Source organism: Fusarium flagelliforme, assembly GCF_020744385.1.
Source record: "Fusarium flagelliforme strain FIESC 12 MPI-CAGE-AA-0113 chromosome Unknown B0J16scaffold_2, whole genome shotgun sequence".
In the NCBI taxonomy this organism is placed as follows: Eukaryota; Fungi; Ascomycota; class Sordariomycetes; order Hypocreales; family Nectriaceae; genus Fusarium; species Fusarium flagelliforme.
In genome coordinates, this window is record NW_025763504.1 from 5,718,164 (window position 1) to 5,739,002 (window position 20,839).

The window sequence follows — 20,839 nt, forward strand, 5'->3', positions numbered from 1 at the left end:
GTGAGGCAGGATAGTGAGAGTAAGTGAGTTACAGTGGTAGTAGTAATGATGGTAGTGGTTGGCGGGAGTGACGGTGGGTGTACAGTAGAGGTAGGCGAGCCCACCTAGTAGATGGAGGTGGATGTAGCGTCGTCGCAGTCGTACATGTACTGTAACTTTGGTGTGAGTGCAGTTGGCGGAGGAAAGTTAGTGGGAAAAAGCAGCCAAGGTGACGCTGATGTTGTACCCGGCCGTACCTATATCCGCAGGGCTCCCGTGGGTGATGATGGTCCTGTATGTAAAAAGGCCGATTGTGAGTGACTGGGGGAATGAAAGAGGATGAAGGGATTGGCTGGTACTTACATGTAAGTATCTTTTTTTTTTTCTTCCCTTTTTTCACTCAATCACTCACTCACTTATCGACTGACAGTAACGTCCGGAAGAGAAAAGATACACCCCCAAAAAATCAGAATGACATGGGTTGTGATGGGACCGGGCCTGGAAAAGGAACCTGGAAAAGGAATCACGTAGGGGAAGTTTTGGGCTGGGGTAGCTGAAGCGGATTGGCCAGTTTAACTTAGCGTCCAAGCATGACACAATCTGTCGGGTCGACTTTGACTTGGTACCTATGAAGGCTACTAGGAAAAGCCCTGTCGTGTGAACTGAGACTTTCTCTCTTGTTGAGTTGAATAGGATGAGTTGAGGATAGCGTGGGTATCAATATTGATTTGGTGAGGGTTAAGGGCTTAGTTTGGGTATTGACAAGCAAAAGAAAAGAGGCTGAGAAGAAGTAAACATAGGGCATGCTAGAATTGACACTATCTACAATGATGTCGTAATGATTTACAAACAGATCCTTGACATGCTGTTCCTGTATGCTATTCCGTCTCTACTCTCCCGCTTCTCCTCACTGATGGCTGTCAAAGTGGGTGTGTGCTGGGTTGCCGGTCAACTGTGAGTGACGCAGTGCGCCGACTTCCATAACTCTCTTCAAACAAACGTGCGTAGATCTCCTAGCTAAACATTATGCTTAGGAAATGGAAATAGAGCTGTAATGTAGCTTGAGATTATTGCCATGCCTTATTTACTCGTCTAGATCTGCATTTGTTGAGCTCTCCCACTGTCCTCGATGTACTGGCCTGAGTACACACTGAAAGACACATACAGCAACGCCGAGACAAGCTGTCCATGTGACTACAAGTATGCAATGCAAGTAAGGCGAGCGAGATTGATACTGTACCATCTGTAAGTTTCGGATAGTTGACCTGGTAAGCCGAACAAGCCCAAGCCAGGTCTGGGCATCGAGTGAGATGATACTAAGAGATACCTGGCTATCGATCGAAAGAAAATGAATGACGGCAAGTCATAATTAAAGGACCAGGTCTATGGTCTGTGTTGAGCTACCGGTGAATAGATCCTTTTGTCAGTAGATTGTATACTACAGTTAACCTATCTCGAGACTCACTCAACAGTAAGTTACTCGCTGAATGTATTTCTATCTCTGTATCCCTCTGTCAAATTCGTACTCGCAACTCCCCCTGCAACCGGTTCCTGGCACCGGGCACAACATCTTGGATCCAATCGTAAGCGGAGCGGAGAGCCCTGGTTTGGCGTCTGGCGGAAGATACCCCTGTAGCCGGTACCTGATTGCTCCCACACCAAATTGAAGCAAAACCTAACGCTCGTCTTCTGGGCTGGACTCTCAGAGACTCGGACGAAGCAAGCACCTGGGTTCGACTTCCATTTCGCTTCTTTGTTGAGCTAGACGAATAGCTAACTCGATATAGCTACACTCCCCCCATTATCACCAGAACTCATCAGGTTTATTGCAAAGAGAGAGAGAGAGAGAAAATAAATGAAAAAAGAAGCCATTCTCTTTTTAATGCCCCTCTTTTCAATCTCCGTTCATCGGTGTTTCTGGCCTTCATCTCTATCTCGCGACAATGCCAAGTCTTCAGTCTCGGATCTTCTAAGACAAGGTCGCTATCATCATGGCAACACAACCCAGCCCGCACAGAGGATATTGACAGTGGGTGGAGAGGGATTCAGGGAAACAAACTCATGAACCAGTCCCCGCTGCTAAATGGAATCGAGTGACAGTGCCCTCTGGAGACTTACAAGAGCCCTGATGGGCCTTGCAAAGACGGTCAGATGGAAATTTTCAAACCTAGAACCTCAATCGTCCTAGGTATAGCCCTGTTCCTCCACCAAACTGCTGATACAGTACAGTACATAATTACAGAGGATGCAGTTCTTGTACCACTCTAGTGAGGGCTTGTCTGATTCACTGAAGCTAAAGCTAAAGCCCACTGCGAAAGGTACATACACATAAGTAGTAGCCACGTTGATAACGGCTCCTAGTGGCTCATCCGATGTTGTTGTGGTTGGTGATGGTTTACGACTCAGCAGTCGATAACTCGTCACTCATCATGTGGGCGTGAATACCTGCATCTCTGTCCTCTTTTGACATTCAATCCCCCTCAGAATTACGAATCTGACAGTCACAATCTACAAGCTGCACGTCATGGACCTTGTGGCCGATGGTAAAAGTACAGTAGGAGTAGGAGCAGGACAAGCCCCCAATAGCCGGCCCTCCCGCTCCCCTGACAGACCATTCTGACCAGGGCATTTCACTAGCAGTCAAGGCCCCGTTTGACAAGCAGTCAGACCAGCCGGAAACAACATCAAAGTCCCGGAAACCGCTCCATCGTCAACAGCTCAGGCCCGGACTCTTTGTTTGCTTCAAGTCCCAGGCACCGTACGGCACTAGTATAGGTACACTGACACTACGATATCTCACCGACTCTTGCGTACCAGAATCAAAGGCATCCTCTCGGTATTCGCGTCGCTATCAAAACAAAGAAAAAATCCCGTGACTCCTCTTCTGACCGCACATTCTGGTGACAATGCCTTTGCCTATCTCGGTGGCCGGGGACCGGAAAGGACTGTCCGGGCACATGTGAGACGTTGGAGTTGCGAATAAAAAAGATCCTGGCTGATGGATGCTCGTTGACTTGATTTGATGTTGATCTGCTTTACAGTGACTGGACGGAGCTACGGAACTAAAGACCGTTATGCTCTGCCTAAGGTATCGTATTTTGTTAGTGATGCCGACCTCCAGGGAGACGAATACATATGCAGGCAGGCCCTGATGCCGGTCATTGTCAACGTCGGTACATACTGCACATATCGCTGTCACAAGGTTCATGGTTGTACAATGCCAAAGTGTGTTTATTCTATTCCTGGTTACTGGGACTGGGACTTCGTGATAATGCCGCCTCGGCTGTTCTACAAGACTTGTTTATTCTGTAGCCGAGTTTGGCACAGAACAGAACAGAACAGAAACACGCGAATAGACACAAACTTACAGAGTCGCATGATTTGCTAGGATCTTGAATACGTATGCACCAAAGTCTTGTCTCTGCATTGTCAATCCTGCCCCAGATTTGTCTTCAGAGCCAAGCATTGATGCTCTAGCTACCCTGGATCTTGACAATGATGAGCCTCGCTTGCCTCGGCCTCGGACCAGACAGGCAGGGACATGGACTGAATGGTATCATCTGAACCCCATTTACGTGGTGTATGCTTCCTCTCGTCATATGCATTCATAAGTTCTTGAGGATTGAGGGGTACTCAACGTCCGTTCGCCCTTCCGAGGCCTGTAACTCGAAATATGTCGGGTCCTAGATTCGGCTTCCGTCCACAACAGCAACAGATGCCTGGAGAGTGGAAAGCCCATGGAACTCTGGGGTACATGGACAGGCTCCATGCTTGATACAACAGGAACGGCACCGTCCGACAAAGCGCTCAGCTTCGTCTAGATCAAAGCCACTCTTATCATGTCTTCAGCCTCTCACAGTTTGACACGAGTATCTGTCTGTCTCCACCACAAGTTTCGAGTGTGCCACATGCCTAAAAGGCGCAGACAGCGCGAGGAAGAAAGATCCAAGTAAGACTCAAGCCACAATTTCAAAATGTCTCTGTGAGATCAGGCTCAATTACAGAGGCACAAGATCGATTCGATACGGCCAAGCCCGAAGGGGGAGAGACTGACCTCGAGACTTGTTCTACGTAAAGTCCCCCATTTGCTGGTTTCGTGTAACATGAAAGATTCAAGTTCATGCAGGTGAGCAAGACAAGTTTCGAGATGCAACAGTAAAAACACCAGAATCTCGATTCAGCCTTAATCGAGCTGTACTGTACTGCACTCACTCAATCACCACTCCTGAAAGCTCAGCCACCTCAGAATCCTTATGATCCTCATAACACTGTAGAGTCAGAGTCCAAGTCAGCTGCCAGATTCTGAACCCCTGTTATCAGCCAAAATAACAAACTCAATCACCACCAATACCAGTACATCATGGCAATAATCACTGTCACAAATCCTGATCGTGCCCCCCAAATTACAGTACATACCACATGTACATGTACAACTCACCTTTAACCAGCCTATCTGATCTTCTCTCAAAACCTACGCGCCATTTCCTGGGGTCCTTGATCTCGCTACATACAGCGCAGTATCACTCTCTTGCCCTTCCAAGGCTGACATTGACATGTCATGACATCGCCCGGCCTATCGCCGCCTCGGGTTCCTGCGCAGATGATCATCCCGCGCCGCGCCGTCTGAGCTGTCGACGGGATGTTCCTCGTGCCACAGACTCCTTGGCCAGTCTTATTATTCTTGTTGCCCTTGTGAGATATGTGTGTTGTGTTGTCATGTTCTTGATATGCGCGCGCTTACGAATAATGTTTTTACACATCATGGCATCTGAGTGATTTCGAGTAGCTTATACATACAGAAACAGGCTAGGAGACTGATTGCTTGGTTAAGTGACATCGCAGAGTCGTTTCCAAGAGAACTATTGATTTTGCACATGCTGCATGTAGGGTCTGATAAGAAACGTCATCTCACTTGATTTAGAGCATGGCAGCTGTTCGTAAACCGGTCAATTGACTCTAGACTGGCTGTTCTTGATCCGTAGACTCACATTGCATATGAGGCCAGCAATGGTTGATCAGATGGGAGAAACGGTCTTATGGAACTGTGACTCCATTATAGTAACGTTGTGTCAAGAGCCAGTATAGACAATCAGGCCACAGTCTATTCTACGTTCTGATCGAAGCAGGGTAGAGATATGTATCTCAGCATCTTACTATATGGAAAAACTTCACGTTAAACACACAAACTGCAAAGTCAGAATCATCAAAGTATGTCATGATTGCAAACTCGCTAGACGAGTGCTTTTCATAAGTCTATATCTAGAAAACATCATGCCTCCATTCACAATTCGTCGTCAACAGTCATGTGCACCCATAATAGCCTGGCACTGTCCGTAACCTATCCTAAGGATAACCAGGACAGTCCCCAAAAAAACCACCCATTGCTTGCGAGACGGCATCGATAAAGCCAACGATAATCCATGAACCAAACGCCGCTATATCTAATGACGTGAACCGTACATGACCAGTCATCAGTCCCTATGGATGCTCCATGAACGTATATATCCAACCATCGCGCTCCATTAACAATGCACCATCGTATGGCATATCCTCCTCAAGGCTAGGTCCTCCCTACAACCCTTTCCCGCTCTACTCGGGGATAGGGTTACCTGAAGGTACCTGCTGATCTTCCTTCTTGGCTCCCCAGGTGAATGGTGAGTACCAGCTGGACCTCTTGTTCTCCTTGACGGCGTCCTGGTTCTCCTGGACCAGTCGAAGTGGCCGTGGCTTGCCTCCCGCGAACGACGTTGTGTGCCTATCAGAATGGTTTCGGGGCGGCGACTGTGACGGCGGTGTCGACATGGACAATTCACCAGACTCTCCGCTCAAGCTTGACGTCTCGCTCCGCATCCCAGGAAAGTTGCCGCTGGTGGCCACCGATGCTCCGGAAGGCACCCGGGCGGCCGCGTTAGGGTTACCCGAGTTGTTGGGGGGCGAGAAGAAGGTTTGGGAATGCCGTGGAGTCCCAAGTGGTGGAGAGACGGGGCCGTCTGGCCCCCGATACATCTGGCTGACCAGGCTGGCAGCCCCAGTGTATTGGTCTGACTGTGGCCGTGGACTCCGCCTTGTGCTTGTTGATCTGGATAACCCGATGGGAATGCTAGGCGCCTTGTCTGGGTCAGTGTGGTCAGAGGAAGTGGAGGGCTGGATGACTGAGATTGGCCGAGGCCTCGGTTTAGTAGGACCGACGGCCATAGATTTGGCTCGCTGGAGTATGGTCCCAGATGGTTGCTCCTGCTGCTGTTTGTTGGCGGGGGCAGGCGGAAGTTCCTTATTGGTATCTGGGAGACTTTTCAAATCGCTGGACGTGTCGAGGATCGACTCAAAGTCCTGGTGCTGAAGAAGGCGCTCAATAATTTTGTTAATATATAGCGTGAGCGCCTTGTTCTGCTCCTTCATGGACCTGAGCTCAGCTTCGAGGCGACGGTCAACATCAGTGACAGACTCTCCCTCAGTGGCCTCGGACAACTCATCAGCAAGGCTGGAACCAGCCGCCTTGCCCTCCAGGGCAGCCAAGGCGTCCTGGTTAGAGTTGGTGCCCATATAACTGAAGTCGTTCTGTCCAAAGTCTCCCTTGAGCGTTCGCTCCTGTAGAAGAAGTTGATAGCTCTCGTTGTCCTCCATAAGTCGAGCGTTAGCCATGCGTGCTTCCATGAGGAGTCGCTCGACCTCATGTAGCCGACCGCCGCCCTGGTTCTCCGACTCCACCAACTTAATCTGAGCCTCGGCAAGTTCAAGTCGCAGCGATTCAATAAGCTTGTCTTTCTGAAGGATAAGTTTTGAGCTATTTCGGGAGTCGCTGCGCTGTATGGAGGAGGGGGGCGCGAAGCTGCCGTTCTCGAGGGACGGCGACGAGTTACCAGAATCTAAATAATAGTGAGCGGGGGAACGGATGGGTAAAGGGAAGGGAATGTGTGCACTCACGTTGTCTTGTAGGACGGGGCTCCTCGATAACGTTTCGTTGAGCCAGACTGTCCTTGAGTCGCTGGATCATGGCTTGCATCTCCTCCTCTCGGTTCGCCATCTCCTCTTTCTCCTTAAGAATAGAGCTGCGCTCTGACTCATAAATAGACTCCATCTCACGCATCTGGCGAGTTACTTCTCTCTTCTCGTTACTCAAAGTCTCAATCTGCTCTTCATATTCGTGTGCTTTCTCCTCCAATTTGGCCGACTCCTTGACCGCCTCGTCTAGCTTGGACTGGAGAACCTCCGCCTGGCGCTTGTATTGAAGGGAAGCCTTCTCTTCATTTTCTAAACGCTTCTGGAGGTCCTCAACGGCAGCAGCAGCTTCGGCTCTGGCATCTGAGTCAGAGGCGCTAAGAGTATCTCGACGGGCGATGGCAGCACGAGCAGATACAGGTGCGGTGGTTCGTAGCGATCGAGTTCGGGCATGGCCGTTGCTGGTAGGAGTAGTTGATCGGGAAGTAGGACGTGAGGAAGAAGGACTCGGTGAGGAAGAAGAATCGGCATGAGATACTCGGCCAACACCACCAGCCGGGGGCTTCTTAGTAGCGGCAGACATGCTGAATATGAATTTGACTTGGTTGGGTTGTGTTGGGTCGTATGGTTTTAGCGACGGAGTGTACGAGTTGGCGGTGTCTCAACAATATGAGAGCAGCACCAGGACGTCCGCCGTCGGGTATAGATATGAAGCAGTTAAAAGTAGTCGTAACGTCTTCTGCTTGCGGCCTGCTGTGCTGCAAGTTCGCCTGGTGATTTGGGATGTAGATAATGAACCCAACAAGAAGGGTCGGAGCTGAAATAGGAGTGTCCCTGTCTCGACCAAATGAGGTACAGTAACAACAGTCCGTCTGCGCCTCAGAAGGGACGTTGCTAGGTACGGGGTAGGGGCCTGTCTTTAGCGTGTGGCGTCGGCGTCCAGAAGGTCGATATTTCTGGGGCAGCCCAGCCTAGATGATGTTGAAACAAACCACGCTGGCCCAGGAAATACTGTATTGTACTGTATTGTACTGTATTGACGGTGAAGCCCATATGTTGAAAAGAAATTCGAGTTTGCAGTGAAATGCAGGAGTTGAAGAAAAAAAAGAGGATGATGGTAAAGTTTGGGTTGCAGCCGGTAGATGAGGACAAAGGATTAGATTTGGAAGTTATGCAGGGACTCAAACCCAAACTTTTGTTAACACTCGACCACTGAATCCACGACCGTTACTATACAGTCGATGCTAACCATCTACTCATACTGTAACAGTCAATCTAATTCCGTAACACTGCTGACGTGGTAGTGTCGAACAGGTAACCAACATGTGGCTGTTGTCAAAACGGGATGGTTCTCTCAGGGGATACGGATCCCATTCTAATGAATGTCATGGATCCTTCCCCAGAAGTTCGTTGTCGCATTTCCTTTGCTTGGACCCTCTGCCGGGCTGTCTACATATGGACTTTTCTCCCGCAGAAGATAGGATCGGTGATTGATCAATGCATACTGTGCATGACCTGTGTTCATGGTGTCCCATGAGGTTACTGGAAATTGCGATGGAAACTTTGTCATGCTTGGAAGCGATTTTAATGGGTATCTGGTGGTGTTGATCAACGCTGGCAAGTGCCTATATCGTTTTCGCTGCAGATGAGGTTGGCATGCAATAGGAAGCTACTCTTTGTGTTTGACACTAAAGGTATGGCGACGCTCGAGTCCATTAACATACGATCGCCGTTGACTGATTCAAATGTATAACGTTATGGGGGAAGATCCCGCTAATCTACTCCCGGGTGGTCAATGTTGAAACAAAACAAAGCTTGGTGCAATCCCGCACAATCCTTCCCAGCTTTGCTGTCTTACTCTCGTTGTCAAGTCATTCAACAACGAAGAAAGCTTGCGTTACTGACAATAGCGGTTGCTGTCGGATGACTCGACATTCCTAGCGTATTGGTAACCGCTCCGACAAACAAATCAGTCAGATGCATTAATCAGACAAGCGCCCTAGCCGGACAAGCTGGCAGGAATTCGATGTTGTGACCAAACGTCCCGGCCAGTCAGAAAGACGAAGTAATTATACAGATGTCAAATTCATAGGCGTAACGTGGAGACACCAAAACTTTACAAATTCATATCACTATAGACAGGAAGATCTTTGGCGGGGGACAATGTTCATGAGCTTTATTTCTTTCATTGACTTGGACCGGTTCAAAGACCAGATCCAATTAAGCCCAAGACACATAGGTCATGGGGAGAACTGCCATGCATTGATTGGCATTGCATATTCTCACTAAGAGTCGTCGCTTTTTCGTCACTCCAATTGGTATATCCTCAAATTGCCCTAGACCCATTTTACCCCGAAACGCCTTGAAATGCATTCTCTATCAGCGAGACACTTAAGCCTGCTGGTCGCTGAGGATGTCGGAGTCACCAGCGTCGAGAATGGCCATGGTGGAGCATCGGAAGAGCTTACCGCAGGCGGTACCGAGCTCGATCTGTAGAATTACGAGTAAGCCTATGAACCCTCCAAAGTCGAGATGACTTCTTCTCTGGGTAGGCCGCAAGAACTAGAGAGCCCTTGAAGCCAAAGAAATGTTGTTATGCACACAAACATTTCCGAGAAGTGTCATCTTGCAGAAAATTGCAAGATGACAGTATTTAAAGAAAAATCGTGACTTACGTTGTTGCCAGAGAAGTGGTGGATGGGGGCCTTGGACAGCATGCTGTAGTACTCGAGCTCAGACTTGCGGAGAGGAGGAGTGTTGCCAGCAATGATGATGAGCTTGGCCTTGCCGGATCGGAGGCTCTTGAGGGTAGACTTGTATCCAAGAGTGACTGAAATTTCAGTTAGCGATAAGTTCGTTAATCGTATTCAGAAATTTGCAGGCGTACCCTTTCCGGACTTCATAACAAGCGCCAACTTGGAGTTGATGCTGTTGGCATCCTTCTTGCTCTTCTTCTGGGGGGCCATTTTGACTGTTGGGCGACTGGTGGGCGACTTGTCGTTTGGTGATGGAGTGCTGGAGTTGAATATCTTCAAAAGTTCATTTCGGAGTTTTGAGGAAAGTGCGAATGTGTGGACCCACTCTGTCGTGGCTTACCTAAGAGCCCTAACGTGGCGAACAATTGCTGCTTTGAAATCCACCAGGAGGGCCGCAGGCTACTGTAGGCACTTGGGATCTCCTCCGCGCCCACCTCAATCTCTCCTCCCACAACCAACTCCGGTCATATCCATCAACAATCCGACAAAATGGCGCGCCGTCCCGCTCGTTGCTACCGATACTGCAAGAACAAGGTCCGTTATATTGCTCTCGACATTTATGAGGAACTTTGGAGGATTTCGGCGTTCTTTGGAAATATTTCCATGACGAAATTCACCACTCTGCTCTTTTGCCGGGTGTTCCTCTGACGATGACAAATTCACTTTGACGATAACTTCATACTGACTTTACCTTTAGCCGTATCCTAAGTCTCGGTTCAACCGTGGTGTCCCCGACCCCAAGATCCGAATCTTCGATCTTGGCCGAAAGCGCGCCAACGTCGATGACTTCCCTCTCTGCATCCACCTCGTTTCCAACGAGTATGAGCAGCTGAGCTCCGAGGCTCTTGAGGCCGCCCGTATTTGCGCCAACAAGTACCTCGTCAAGAACACCGGTAAGGAGGGTTTCCACCTCCGAGTCCGTGCTCACCCTTTCCACGTCGTCCGTATCAACAAGATGTTGTCTTGTGCCGGTGCCGATAGACTGCAGACCGGCATGCGTGGTGCCTGGGGTAAGCCCAACGGCACTGTCGCCCGTGTCAACATTGGCCAGATTCTCATGAGCGTCCGCACTCGTGATGCTAGTATGTGAAACCCGTTTGACAGTGTTGAATCATGTTACTAATCCGCTATCAGACCGTGCCATCGCCCTCGAGGCTCTCCGCCGATCCCAGTACAAGTTCCCTGGCCGACAAAAGATCATTGTCTCCAAGAACTGGGGTTTCACTCCCCTCCGCCGCGAGGAGTACCTCGACAAGAAGGCTGCCGGCCGCGTCAAGGTCGACGGTGCTTACGTCCAGTTCCTCTCCAACCACGGTTCTCTTGAGCGCAACATCCGCCGCTTCCCCGACGCTTTCAAGTCTGAGGCTTAAAGGAATGATGGATAGGATGGAATATGGGTTTTCTGGCGTCAAAATGGCTTGTCAAATAAGGACCTCTACAACTTGATAGTTTAAGGGCGTCGATTAGGCAAATTGAAATCTTACATTCAGAACTGTCATCCTGTTGCATCACGATGTTTATGAAAATCATGATATCATTGCATGTTTGGCCCAGAAAACGTCTTACATCAGCAGGAAATGGTGCCCGAAAGATCCGGCTTGTTAGATCTATGTACCACCTTAGCTGCCACTCATCTGCGGTGCTGTGGTCTGCACGGTTTTCGATAACTACCAGACTCTTGCTCGATCCATCAGTTCAGGCCTGGCATTTCCGCCGTGTCAATGTGCTGATTGGCGGAGCATGTCGTCCGTCCATCCACCTGTGTTTAGTGCCGGTATTGTGGTGTGCTCCTGCTCACTTTACATGTTTTAATGCAGGAGGAATACTACCTTTCCACCGTGCTGGTCTGTGATTCCAATTTATGGCACATACTGTAGATGCATATTTCTATAAGAAAACGATCTGATAAGTATTTATTGATAGAGCGGAGGCAAGACATTGTCTTGTTGGGGCATTTTGGAAACAAAGCTACTCCGTCTCTATCTGGGCCACATGACTTCACTTGGGTGATTTGTGACGCCATACAGGTCACAGGTAGCGCACATCCTTCTAATTCCCAACGTCTGGCACACAGTCATCAGGGGTCGCCGTTGGACAAGACAGAACTGTCCCGCAATCTCAGTGAACATGAATCGCGCCGAAGACTATGGAGTACGACCAGTAGTTTCCTCCTCGTCGGTGAAATTTGCTTCTTATTTGTCAAATGATACAAGAAGCGTAGTGATATCACATCATATTGGTATTAGCCTAGACATGCATCTTTGACTTGTGGCGTTGCCGCTTATAGAAGCTGCACTGTAGCATCTGCCAGCACAGTCAGATGCAGCGGGAATGAGATGAGAAAGTGGCTGGGCTGTGGACACTGAATCAACGGGATGGAGGGCCAGTGGACCACCTGCGGTTGTGTCAGGTCGCGGGAACCAGCAAGGTACAGCAACTTATCAGCCTGCATCTGATGGATCTTGGCCCGACCGCAGACCCTTTTTCTTCAAAGATGTAACGATATCTTAGCCGAGCGATATTTGATAGGCACATCAAATATCGGTCAGCGCAAGTTGGCGCAGCATGAAGTTGGTGATAAGCAGGCCCGAAATGCCATAAGGCTCCGACATCGTAGGTTGCATTTGCAAGGAGAAGATTGTTGTGTCCGTCCACGTCAGAAGCACCGTACTGCCCTTGACAGAATGGAATCAGGGTTGCACGGTTTAGTTAATGCGGTCTTATTCATCCGCGTCTGGCGACTCATGCGGGCGGACTCTGTTGAGTGGAACGCATAGTCTTTGAATGTTAGTTAGGACAGACCCTTGAGAGTTGAGATCAAGCATGAACTATGCGCAACGGTCCTTTGTATCCGTCTACCCGGCCGCTTTGTTGAAGTATTTACTACGTATATATGATATGGCACATCCCGAATGAAACAGAAACAAACACTAGAAACAAAACCATACACAAACCAGCTGAGCTCTGTCAAAGGTACTGGTTGTAGCGGATGGATGGATAACAACTGAACACGCGAGCGTCTTCCCCCCCACCCGCCGATCAACCCCCCGACCTACAGCGTAGAGCGTCTAGATGACGCCTATGAGAGTAGCATCCTCTTAAGGTACGGATACAGGCCTAGCTTGAAGCGTTTGGTTGGCTCCATCTTGTCATCCATCCTTCCCGCCTCTTTTTCTCCCTGGGCTATCTTATTTAGTGAGACTACCTAACTTGGAATCCCTCTTCTCCCAACATCCTTGTTCTTGGCTCTTTCTTCTTCTTCATCCATTATATCTTCATTCTTCCTTGGATTTGCTCGAGGTTTTTGACCACGAGCTACCAAGCTTTGTTTACCACTTTTGTCCCACTATCTCTCCATACTTACTCGCATATCGCCTCTGCAAGCAAGCCCGACATAGGCGGGCATCCATATCTAGGAGGGTCCACTTCCATCATCAACGCATCTTATCTTGTCCGCCATTTCCTTATCGGAACCAATCTCACGACTTTGCGACGACTATACGAGTGCGACGATCATGGCTTTTCATCAACCGACTCGACAGTCGGTTCAACGCGTTGTACGGCCTCCAGCCGACGAACAGGATGTTCCTCGAAGAGAAGCGCCTATTACCCAAGAGCGCCAGCCAGATGAGTCGCAGGCATGGGTACTCTTTGCGCCGACTGAGGTGACGACAACGTCATATCTCACCGAAACAGACCATTCATTACAAACTCCTGGAAGGTCAAGAGTTGGTGATTTGGGAAGTCTGAACCCGACTGCGAAATCGGAGGATGCGTCACGCCAATCTGCTTCAGCATCGGTTCTCGACGATGAGGAAGATGCTGAGCTGGATAGTCTAGATGGACATTTACCTGGCTTTCGTTCGATACCCGCGGTGCATTATCAACAGCAGGAGGGCGATAATCAAGCATCTGGTCCCGTGTTTCCTAGCCACGATGGGCTGGGATCCTTCCATCTTGATCAACCGACGTTGGGCACCGAGGCCCAAGACCATATCTACCAGTTCGAGCGCTTCAACCCCAGACGGCAGTTTCAACGAAAGGAAAGCGTTGATTTGAGGCAACTCGATGTGGAGCATGACCAAGTACACGAGACAGAAAAGCGTCAAAGAATCGAGGAATGGCGTCTGGAGCACAGTCGAGTACTGCTCGGTGAGATCCAACGCGAGACAAGGAGGAGGCGCTTTTCTCAAGTATCTATTCCTAAGCGCCCATCTTCGAATGTGCCTTCTGTGCCCTCGGCTCTCGCATATGATGGGGAGTCAGATAACATGACGTGGCACGATGAGGACGCCATCACGACGCCTACCGATTCAGAAGGCATGTTCACTAAGGTTACCAAGAAATTCCTACGAGATTTCGTTGGAATGGACGAACACTCAATCTCAGTTATGCTGGGAGAAATTGTGCCTGAGAGTAATGAGGATCTATCTTCTACACCCCGCGCCTCTCAGCACTTGGCATGGGAGTCACAACAATTCACCAACAAAGAGGAATGGCAATTAAATATGCTTGAGACGATGTCAAGAGAGCTCGGTTCAATCGTGAGCCATATCTCGCATCATCCAGGCGCATTCTCAACATATACTCGGGTGCAGCAGATGCCGTTGCCCTATGCCGGACTACCAATTATCCCAGAGACCAATTCCTCTCATTCCGCTACAGACAACATCCGACCTACCGAACCTGAACAATCATCATTCCCTCAATTCAAACCAACAATGCAGCCTTCTTCAAATCCTATCGATATCCTTGGCAGATCAGCCGAACAACCAACCGAGACAGAACGGGCCTCACGGCAAGACACACCGATGAGCAATGCTTTCACCCAGGAGGAGTGGGAGAAAGACCTGGATATGAAACTCGTGTTCCGTTATCTACGCTCTCGGTTCATGCCACGAAACAGCAACCCGCCTCCCTCCACCCCAGCCCATCTAGCAACAACAAGTAGTCAAGACACAGCCGCCAAGCTGGCCCGCGTACGACAACATCACCCGCTGGTCTCACGCATGCGGCCTGCAGCTGAGCGTCGAACGTTCAAAGCTACAACGCCCAGCAGTCCGGTGGCGATCCGACACCCGAGTAGTTGCGCGAGTCAGAGCACAAGACGATCAGCTCGACGGAGCAGCGTCTCATCACGGCATTACTGGGACATCGGTGGGTCGCTGGGTACGGGTTCAGTGATTGCGTCCAACGGCCCGATGGGTAGTTGGGGCGAAGTATGATGATGATGATTGGGAACTTACGACGTCAAGCCACGAACGACATTGTAATGACAGCATAAAGGGGTGTTTTGTGTAATATCCTACTTTGGGATATTTATCATGTGAATATTTAAACGTTGGATATAACCACTACTGGAAACCATCTAAAGACGAGATACGGAGTTTACGGGCCACGATAGAGTTTCATTAATTCATGATTTCACAGCTTGCAGGGCAGGCTGGCAAGCCAATTCCACTTTAAGACAATACAACCGTACTTCTGCTTATAAAACACTCGCCTCATTGTGTATTAGTTGACCATCTCAATTCATCGAACAAATTCTTGTCCTTTTTCATAGACCAGCCATTGCTCGAGGCGAAAGACCCAGCTGTTGCCTCACTGAACGAGTCGAGATCATCACTTTCCCCAAAGAGACAATCACGTCAATCGGACTCAAAATGCAACAGAAAGAGAGACTGGCAACCAATGGAAGAATCAGCCTCGTGTGATGATTGCTTCATAGAAACGTCTTTACAGTTATAGCACGGTTTACTCATATCTCGTGAACTATGGACAGCAATGTACCTTTGTCATCATGCTATTTCGCAAGCGATATAGGTCTTGAGCAACGTTTCGTTCACTTGGGACAACCAGAGTGATGTTGATAGCTATTTTCTTGGTGTTTCCCGTGATTATGACTCTTCAACAACTGACAACTCTCATTATTCTATCGTCGAGCAAGCATCTGTCCAGTGCTCAATTGTTGAGCTTGGTTTGACTCAACTTAGACGAACGAAATGGGGCAAGACTCCAGGGAGGCGCCGTTCGCTCCCGTCATTTACCGTACAGCACACAGGCAAGCGGGGACGCGAACCGAAGTTCCTATTGGCTCAAAAATCCTTATCTCGAAGCGCTTCCCTGCGTTTTTGTACCTTTTGGTGAGTGTGCACTGGCTTGGGCACTTGAGTTGGCGTGATTTAGTGTTACCAGGCGGGGTAAATCAGAGGGGCAGCTCTGAAAGTGACTTGAAGAGGTGCGCGCTCTAAGACATTGTGGTGCTGCTTTAACGAGTTTCGTGTCTCCCTGCATTCAACATGATGAAGGCTAGTTTGGAGGTTGATTTAAGGCTTCAGTATCTCTCCCGGTAACCGTTGAAAAAATCCGTTAAAATCGGTATGGCTTGAGTGTTTAAATGGCTCGCCTTCTAATTGACTGCAATGAGAATTTAATGTGGAATACCATGTCATTTTCTAATTCAAAATCACTGTCTTTCTCTTTGATAGTCTTCCTAAAAGCAGCTCCAGTGACTTGCCTTAATTAGCCGTAGTGCATCAACAAGGTGCGCGTGTCGACACCGTCGAGGCGTGGTTCTGCTGTGGGGGGAAAGTGCATCCATTCCACTACCACTTCCACTACTTCCAACTCCATCCCCGTTCTCATCCCAGTCCCATCCATCTCGTGAGCCACTCGAAAAGTCGTCGCCTTGTTCGCCTTGCTCGTCTCGTTGCTTCTTTCATAGGCAGGCAGGAATTGAAGCACCCCTTCGTTTCACGCATTCTCATCCACTCTATTCTGTTCGCCTGCGATTTCTTCGTCTCCTGCCCGAGCTTCCAACGTATATATAGTGCTGTTCCGTCAATCCACGACCCTCTGATTTCTTGAATTCTTTCGCGCCGTGGTTAGTCTCCTCCATTTGCCTCGGACCTCATTCCCATATTCATCGCCCGGCCTCTATGGATTGCGCCAGGATTTATTTCGACCTTGGAAGCCAGGACCGTGATTCTAATTGATCTCATAGTGCGATGAACTGAACTAGGCGGCCTCTCTGCCCGCGACCCTCTGGGCCTGGTTGAGGAGCACCCGTGACCATCTATCGCGGCCTCCGTTGCTTTCAACCATTTGCGATATTATACATACACTTCTATCCAGTACTTTCCTCAGTTTCAACTCCCATCGCGATCGAAGGCGCCGAGCCTGCTTCATACACTTGCAACCCTCATTTCGCGACATGAGCGCGCGCAACTTCCAATGGCAGCGACCCCATTCGACCCGTCCCACTTCACCCCAAATGCCTTCGATATATACACAGATGCTGTCGCGGTCAGGGCATCGACCCCCAGCCTGCCAGGAGGATCGTGCGGTTATGTTGACTTAAATCCCGGTGCCAATGGAGCTCGGTGTGGATGCAGGAGGTTTTGGAGTCGTTGCGCGACAGGCAATCCCACGCCGGATCAATCTCAATGGTGTATGTGCAATCACCACGCCTGCTACCACGAGGAGGGACCCCGTGATTTCCAGCAGCCTGAAGTGAGTATACCAGGCCAAGAAAATGAACGGCCCAGGACTGGACGGGAACCTCTGAGCCCCGTTATGGATATGGCCATCAAGACACCCCCAGTGATCCCCGGAATGGACTTTTCGAGTTATAACCCAGGAGCCTTATCTTTCATTCAAAGGACTCCGGACCCAAGATTCCCAGACCAAAGGATACCCATGGACATCGGACCACAGCCCAGGATCATGGCCAATTCACATCCCGGAGCTTCTGCCTCAATACCGGATACCCTCAGTTGGGGCGGGTTAATACAGTCACAACCATGCCCTTCTACCATACCGCCAATCCCATCGCAATGCCTGATGGCCTCTCAAACAGCGTCTACAACTTCATCCATCCAGGCCAAGTACACGCGGCCCTTTGCTGGAAAGGGTCTCCATACTCTTAACAGTGTCCCAGAAAACAAGCCATCATCTCCAACACAGCCCAGGACCCAGGACTCCCAGCCAACTGTTGTACCCAAGGACCAGGCACCACAAGGTGGATCTTTCACATGGACATCCCAAGACCACAAGCCAGCTGATACCCCCCGGGCCGGTACACCAACTCAATCTGAATCTCGAGCTTCAGCTTTCAGCGCCGCCGTTTCGCGCCGCGCTTTCAAGAACCTTTCTGATACAGTTAGTGGTCACGACCAACGGTTAGACCGACTAGAGACAGTTTCCTTTACTGTCAATGGACATGAAGATTGTCAGGAAAAGCATGACCATGTCGATATCCGGATGACTGATTTAGAGAGCCGGGTTGAGGAGGTCGAGAAGATGGTCAATGACAACAAGAGTGTAATTAACGATAACAACAGCAATGCGTCTCGCCGCGATGATGCTAGCATGCTGTCGGTCTCAACCAGTGTTACAAGTCGCCCAACACACTCCCAAGAGCTTTGGAGCCAGGTCCAATCTCTTCAAGAACAAGTGGTTCAGCTACAGTCGCTAATGCCCTCTCCCAACCACCCGTTTGAGATCGAAGTAGTCTTCCTGCCCTTTCCCCTGAAGAAGGTTTGGCAGGAGGTTCAGCAGTTCAAGAACGAGCCACAAATCTCCAACGACGACTGGACGCAATTGCCCATGACACACAGCACATCAACTCTGCGATCTGAAATGTCTCTCTACCCTGACTGGATAACTTCAGATCATGAGACCAAATGGTTGTTGCCCAAAGCTTGCCCTGATAAGGGCATGATTGACCGACGGCTGCGCAGCCGTGGCTTGATCAAGACGATATCAATCAAGGGCTCAGATGCTCGTAGTGTCACCATGGCCATGAACGGGGCTTTTGGTCACCTCTTTCGCGAGATGAACATCTTCTCCCGTGCCCAGACCACAGATCCGCGCTCGTCCACATTCCTCGGCCTTCAATCTTGCTGGGTCCCTCTGCGTAAGATCCATAAGGACTCGCGATTACGTTTCCTTAGTCCTGCTGAGATGATGACACCTGCAGTATGGGATGTCCAGTTCCTTAGCCAAGTCATGATGAGAGCTTCTGAGCCTAGATTGTTCATCACTCACCCTGACGCTTATCTCCAAGATTTTCAAGCATACGAGATGGGCTGGACTTGGCAGATGCTGAGGGAGATGAGCCCAGTCATTCCCGACCCGTCCGACTCATTGGACGATGCCAAGGCTTTCGAAGAGTGTTGGTCATGGGTTGAACAACTCGATGAGCCACCTAGCGCTGATACCTCCATGAACATGCGCAATGAGAAGGCTCCAGCTTCAGTCTCGCCATCGCAGACCTTCTACCCGGCCTTACAAAGGATTAAATCTTCTAGCCCGTCCCTGGCGCGCGGTCAGTCGCCACGGCTTGGCAGTCGACGAGGTTCTCATCCACCTCACATCAGAACTTCCTCAATGCCCATGGCTGCCCCCCCTATCCAAGCTTCGCCTGCACTAAGCCGACGCCGAGTTTCATCTTATGGGTTAAGCCGCCACCAATCTCCTGCCTTGCAAGTCAACTCTCAGGCAGCAATTGCAAAGCGTCGTCGCACGAGATCCCCTAGCCATCGATTCACACCGAGATGGACTGCATCGCCGAGTCCTATGCCTTTCGGTCTTAGCGAACGTCAACAAGCGCGCAGCACCACACCTTTTGCATATGCTACGCCGTTCAGTAACGCACCTCTCCAAGAACGGCCTATGCGATCAGGAAGTGTGGCGCCTGCCGCCGCTCAAGATGATTTTGAAGATGATTCAGACTTCAATATTGATATTTATGAGAGTGGCTCTGAAGATTTCGAAGACAATGAGAGCGCAAATGAGATGGAGATTATTACACATAACCAGGCTCCTGCTGGCCGAAGATCTCAGGGCTGGCAACTCCCTGAAGATGAGCCATGGCCTGGGATCGAGGACCAACGCGGTGCTTCAGATGATGAAAACGTCGACCCTGACAGCAACGTCAGTAGTCAGCCTTCGGAATATCCCAGCACACAAAATGTTTGGCCCAACAACAACAACACAGGCGAATTCCATATTCACGAAGATGATGACAACAACAACAATAACAGGTCATGAAGTGCTCAAAATACGTTCCACATGATCCATGTCGTATGAAGCGAGGCAACAACACTTTCTATATGTACACACTTTTTTATATCCATCTATAGTTGGCTGTCTCATCATGCTATTTCTTTGCATTTGTACGTTAGGCGTTTATACGGAAAGGTTCTGGTTTACAAGGCGTTCCTGCAATCAAGGTTTCTTTTGGTGCGATGGGAGTTGGGTGATGATTCCAAGGCGTACGGTGTATGGGTTGGATGTTATAGAGTGAATACCATCCCATTGGAGGGGGGACTACCTTGATACTGCGGGAAAAGTTTGTAAACCTATGATGGATCTTTTGTATCTCGATATTAAGCTCACTTACTCCCCTTTGTTTAAGCTTGTCCAGGCATATACCAAGCAGGCAAGCTGTCGCTTTTATCTGAAACCCATATTTATTCATGTCTGATGCATTAAAACCACGTTGCTTCGACTTGACAGAACCCACTCAACCTTCAACTGTTCTCTGAATTTGCTATATGAGTGTGCCGTACCATTGACAGATCAGAACTCAGACAATCCCATAACCAGTCTCTATGTTCGTATGAGACCGTTGATTGGGCCATTCGTTTAATACTTCACGGGTCCGTTTTGAAGCCAAACTAAAAACACCAAAGACTGGGGCTGAGATCAGATTACCAGAAGTGGAAATATCCAGAGAGAATGGGACCAACCTCTCAATGTTAGAGAAGCAGTTCTCCAAACACCCCACGTTGTGTTGAGCATTGAGCTCTTGTGTCACTGACGTGTTAGCGGAGGTTTAAGCCAGAAACGGCAGCAATTAGGCAGATTTTGATAAAATTAGCTTTGCCAAAGCATGAATTAAAGAACTGGGTTAAACGGTACATGATACTTTTGGGTATATCAGGTCATGGTATTGTATCTTTACTACGTCAAAGCCTGGTTTGATAACGCACTTGGTCACGAAGTTTGGTTGATCTAGGGTACCTAGACCAGGTACATGACTTGATCACCGCCTAATAATCGTCTGGGGCCCCAAAAGATCGATGCCCAAGATGAAATCGATGGTACCGCCATCATCAGTTTTCGTTGCTGGGCTTGGGCGGGCGGTGTCAAATTTTTTA

The 20,839-nt window shown here is 49.4% G+C and overlaps 6 protein-coding genes across 6 annotated transcripts; 3 read left to right on the top strand and 3 right to left on the bottom strand.

Moving 5' to 3' along the window:
• Positions 1-302: 302 nt before the first annotated feature.
• On the bottom strand, positions 303-878 carry B0J16DRAFT_335592 (uncharacterized protein). The gene is made up of 2 exons (XM_046127096.1): positions 410-878; positions 303-344 (listed from the first exon to the last, which is right to left on the bottom strand). The coding sequence occupies exon 1, from the start codon at positions 782-784 to the stop codon at positions 557-559; it is 228 nt and encodes a 75-aa protein (XP_045987507.1). The 5' UTR covers positions 785-878; the 3' UTR covers positions 303-344; positions 410-556.
• Positions 879-5,155: 4,277 nt separating this feature from the next.
• B0J16DRAFT_82524 (uncharacterized protein) lies at positions 5,156-7,897 on the bottom strand. Its single transcript, XM_046134526.1, has 2 exons — positions 6,904-7,897; positions 5,156-6,845 (listed from the first exon to the last, which is right to left on the bottom strand). The coding sequence occupies exons 1-2, from the start codon at positions 7,499-7,501 to the stop codon at positions 5,569-5,571; spliced, it is 1,875 nt and encodes a 624-aa protein (XP_045987508.1). The 5' UTR covers positions 7,502-7,897; the 3' UTR covers positions 5,156-5,568.
• Positions 7,898-9,309: 1,412 nt separating this feature from the next.
• Positions 9,310-9,884, bottom strand: B0J16DRAFT_354334 (50S ribosomal protein L30e-like protein; the record flags this gene model as incomplete). The annotated part of the gene is made up of 3 exons (XM_046129363.1): positions 9,310-9,408; positions 9,594-9,748; positions 9,806-9,884. 3 exons carry the CDS (start codon positions 9,882-9,884, stop codon positions 9,310-9,312), a joined length of 333 nt encoding a protein of 110 aa, XP_045987509.1.
• A 196-nt stretch (positions 9,885-10,080) lies between these two features.
• Positions 10,081-11,171, top strand: B0J16DRAFT_335609 (ribosomal protein L10e/L16). The gene is made up of 3 exons (XM_046127097.1): positions 10,081-10,208; positions 10,372-10,756; positions 10,809-11,171. Exons 1-3 carry the CDS (start codon positions 10,164-10,166, stop codon positions 11,042-11,044), a joined length of 666 nt encoding a protein of 221 aa, XP_045987510.1. The 5' UTR covers positions 10,081-10,163; the 3' UTR covers positions 11,045-11,171.
• A 2,018-nt stretch (positions 11,172-13,189) lies between these two features.
• B0J16DRAFT_354336 (uncharacterized protein) lies at positions 13,190-14,899 on the top strand (the record flags this gene model as incomplete). The annotated part of the gene is made up of 1 exon (XM_046129364.1): positions 13,190-14,899. One exon carries the CDS (start codon positions 13,190-13,192, stop codon positions 14,897-14,899), a length of 1,710 nt encoding a protein of 569 aa, XP_045987511.1.
• A 1,825-nt stretch (positions 14,900-16,724) lies between these two features.
• On the top strand, positions 16,725-19,792 carry B0J16DRAFT_82655 (uncharacterized protein). Its single transcript, XM_046134527.1, has one exon. It carries the CDS (start codon positions 16,908-16,910, stop codon positions 19,725-19,727), a length of 2,820 nt encoding a protein of 939 aa, XP_045987512.1. The 5' UTR covers positions 16,725-16,907; the 3' UTR covers positions 19,728-19,792.
• The last annotated feature ends 1,047 nt before the right edge of the window (positions 19,793-20,839 follow it).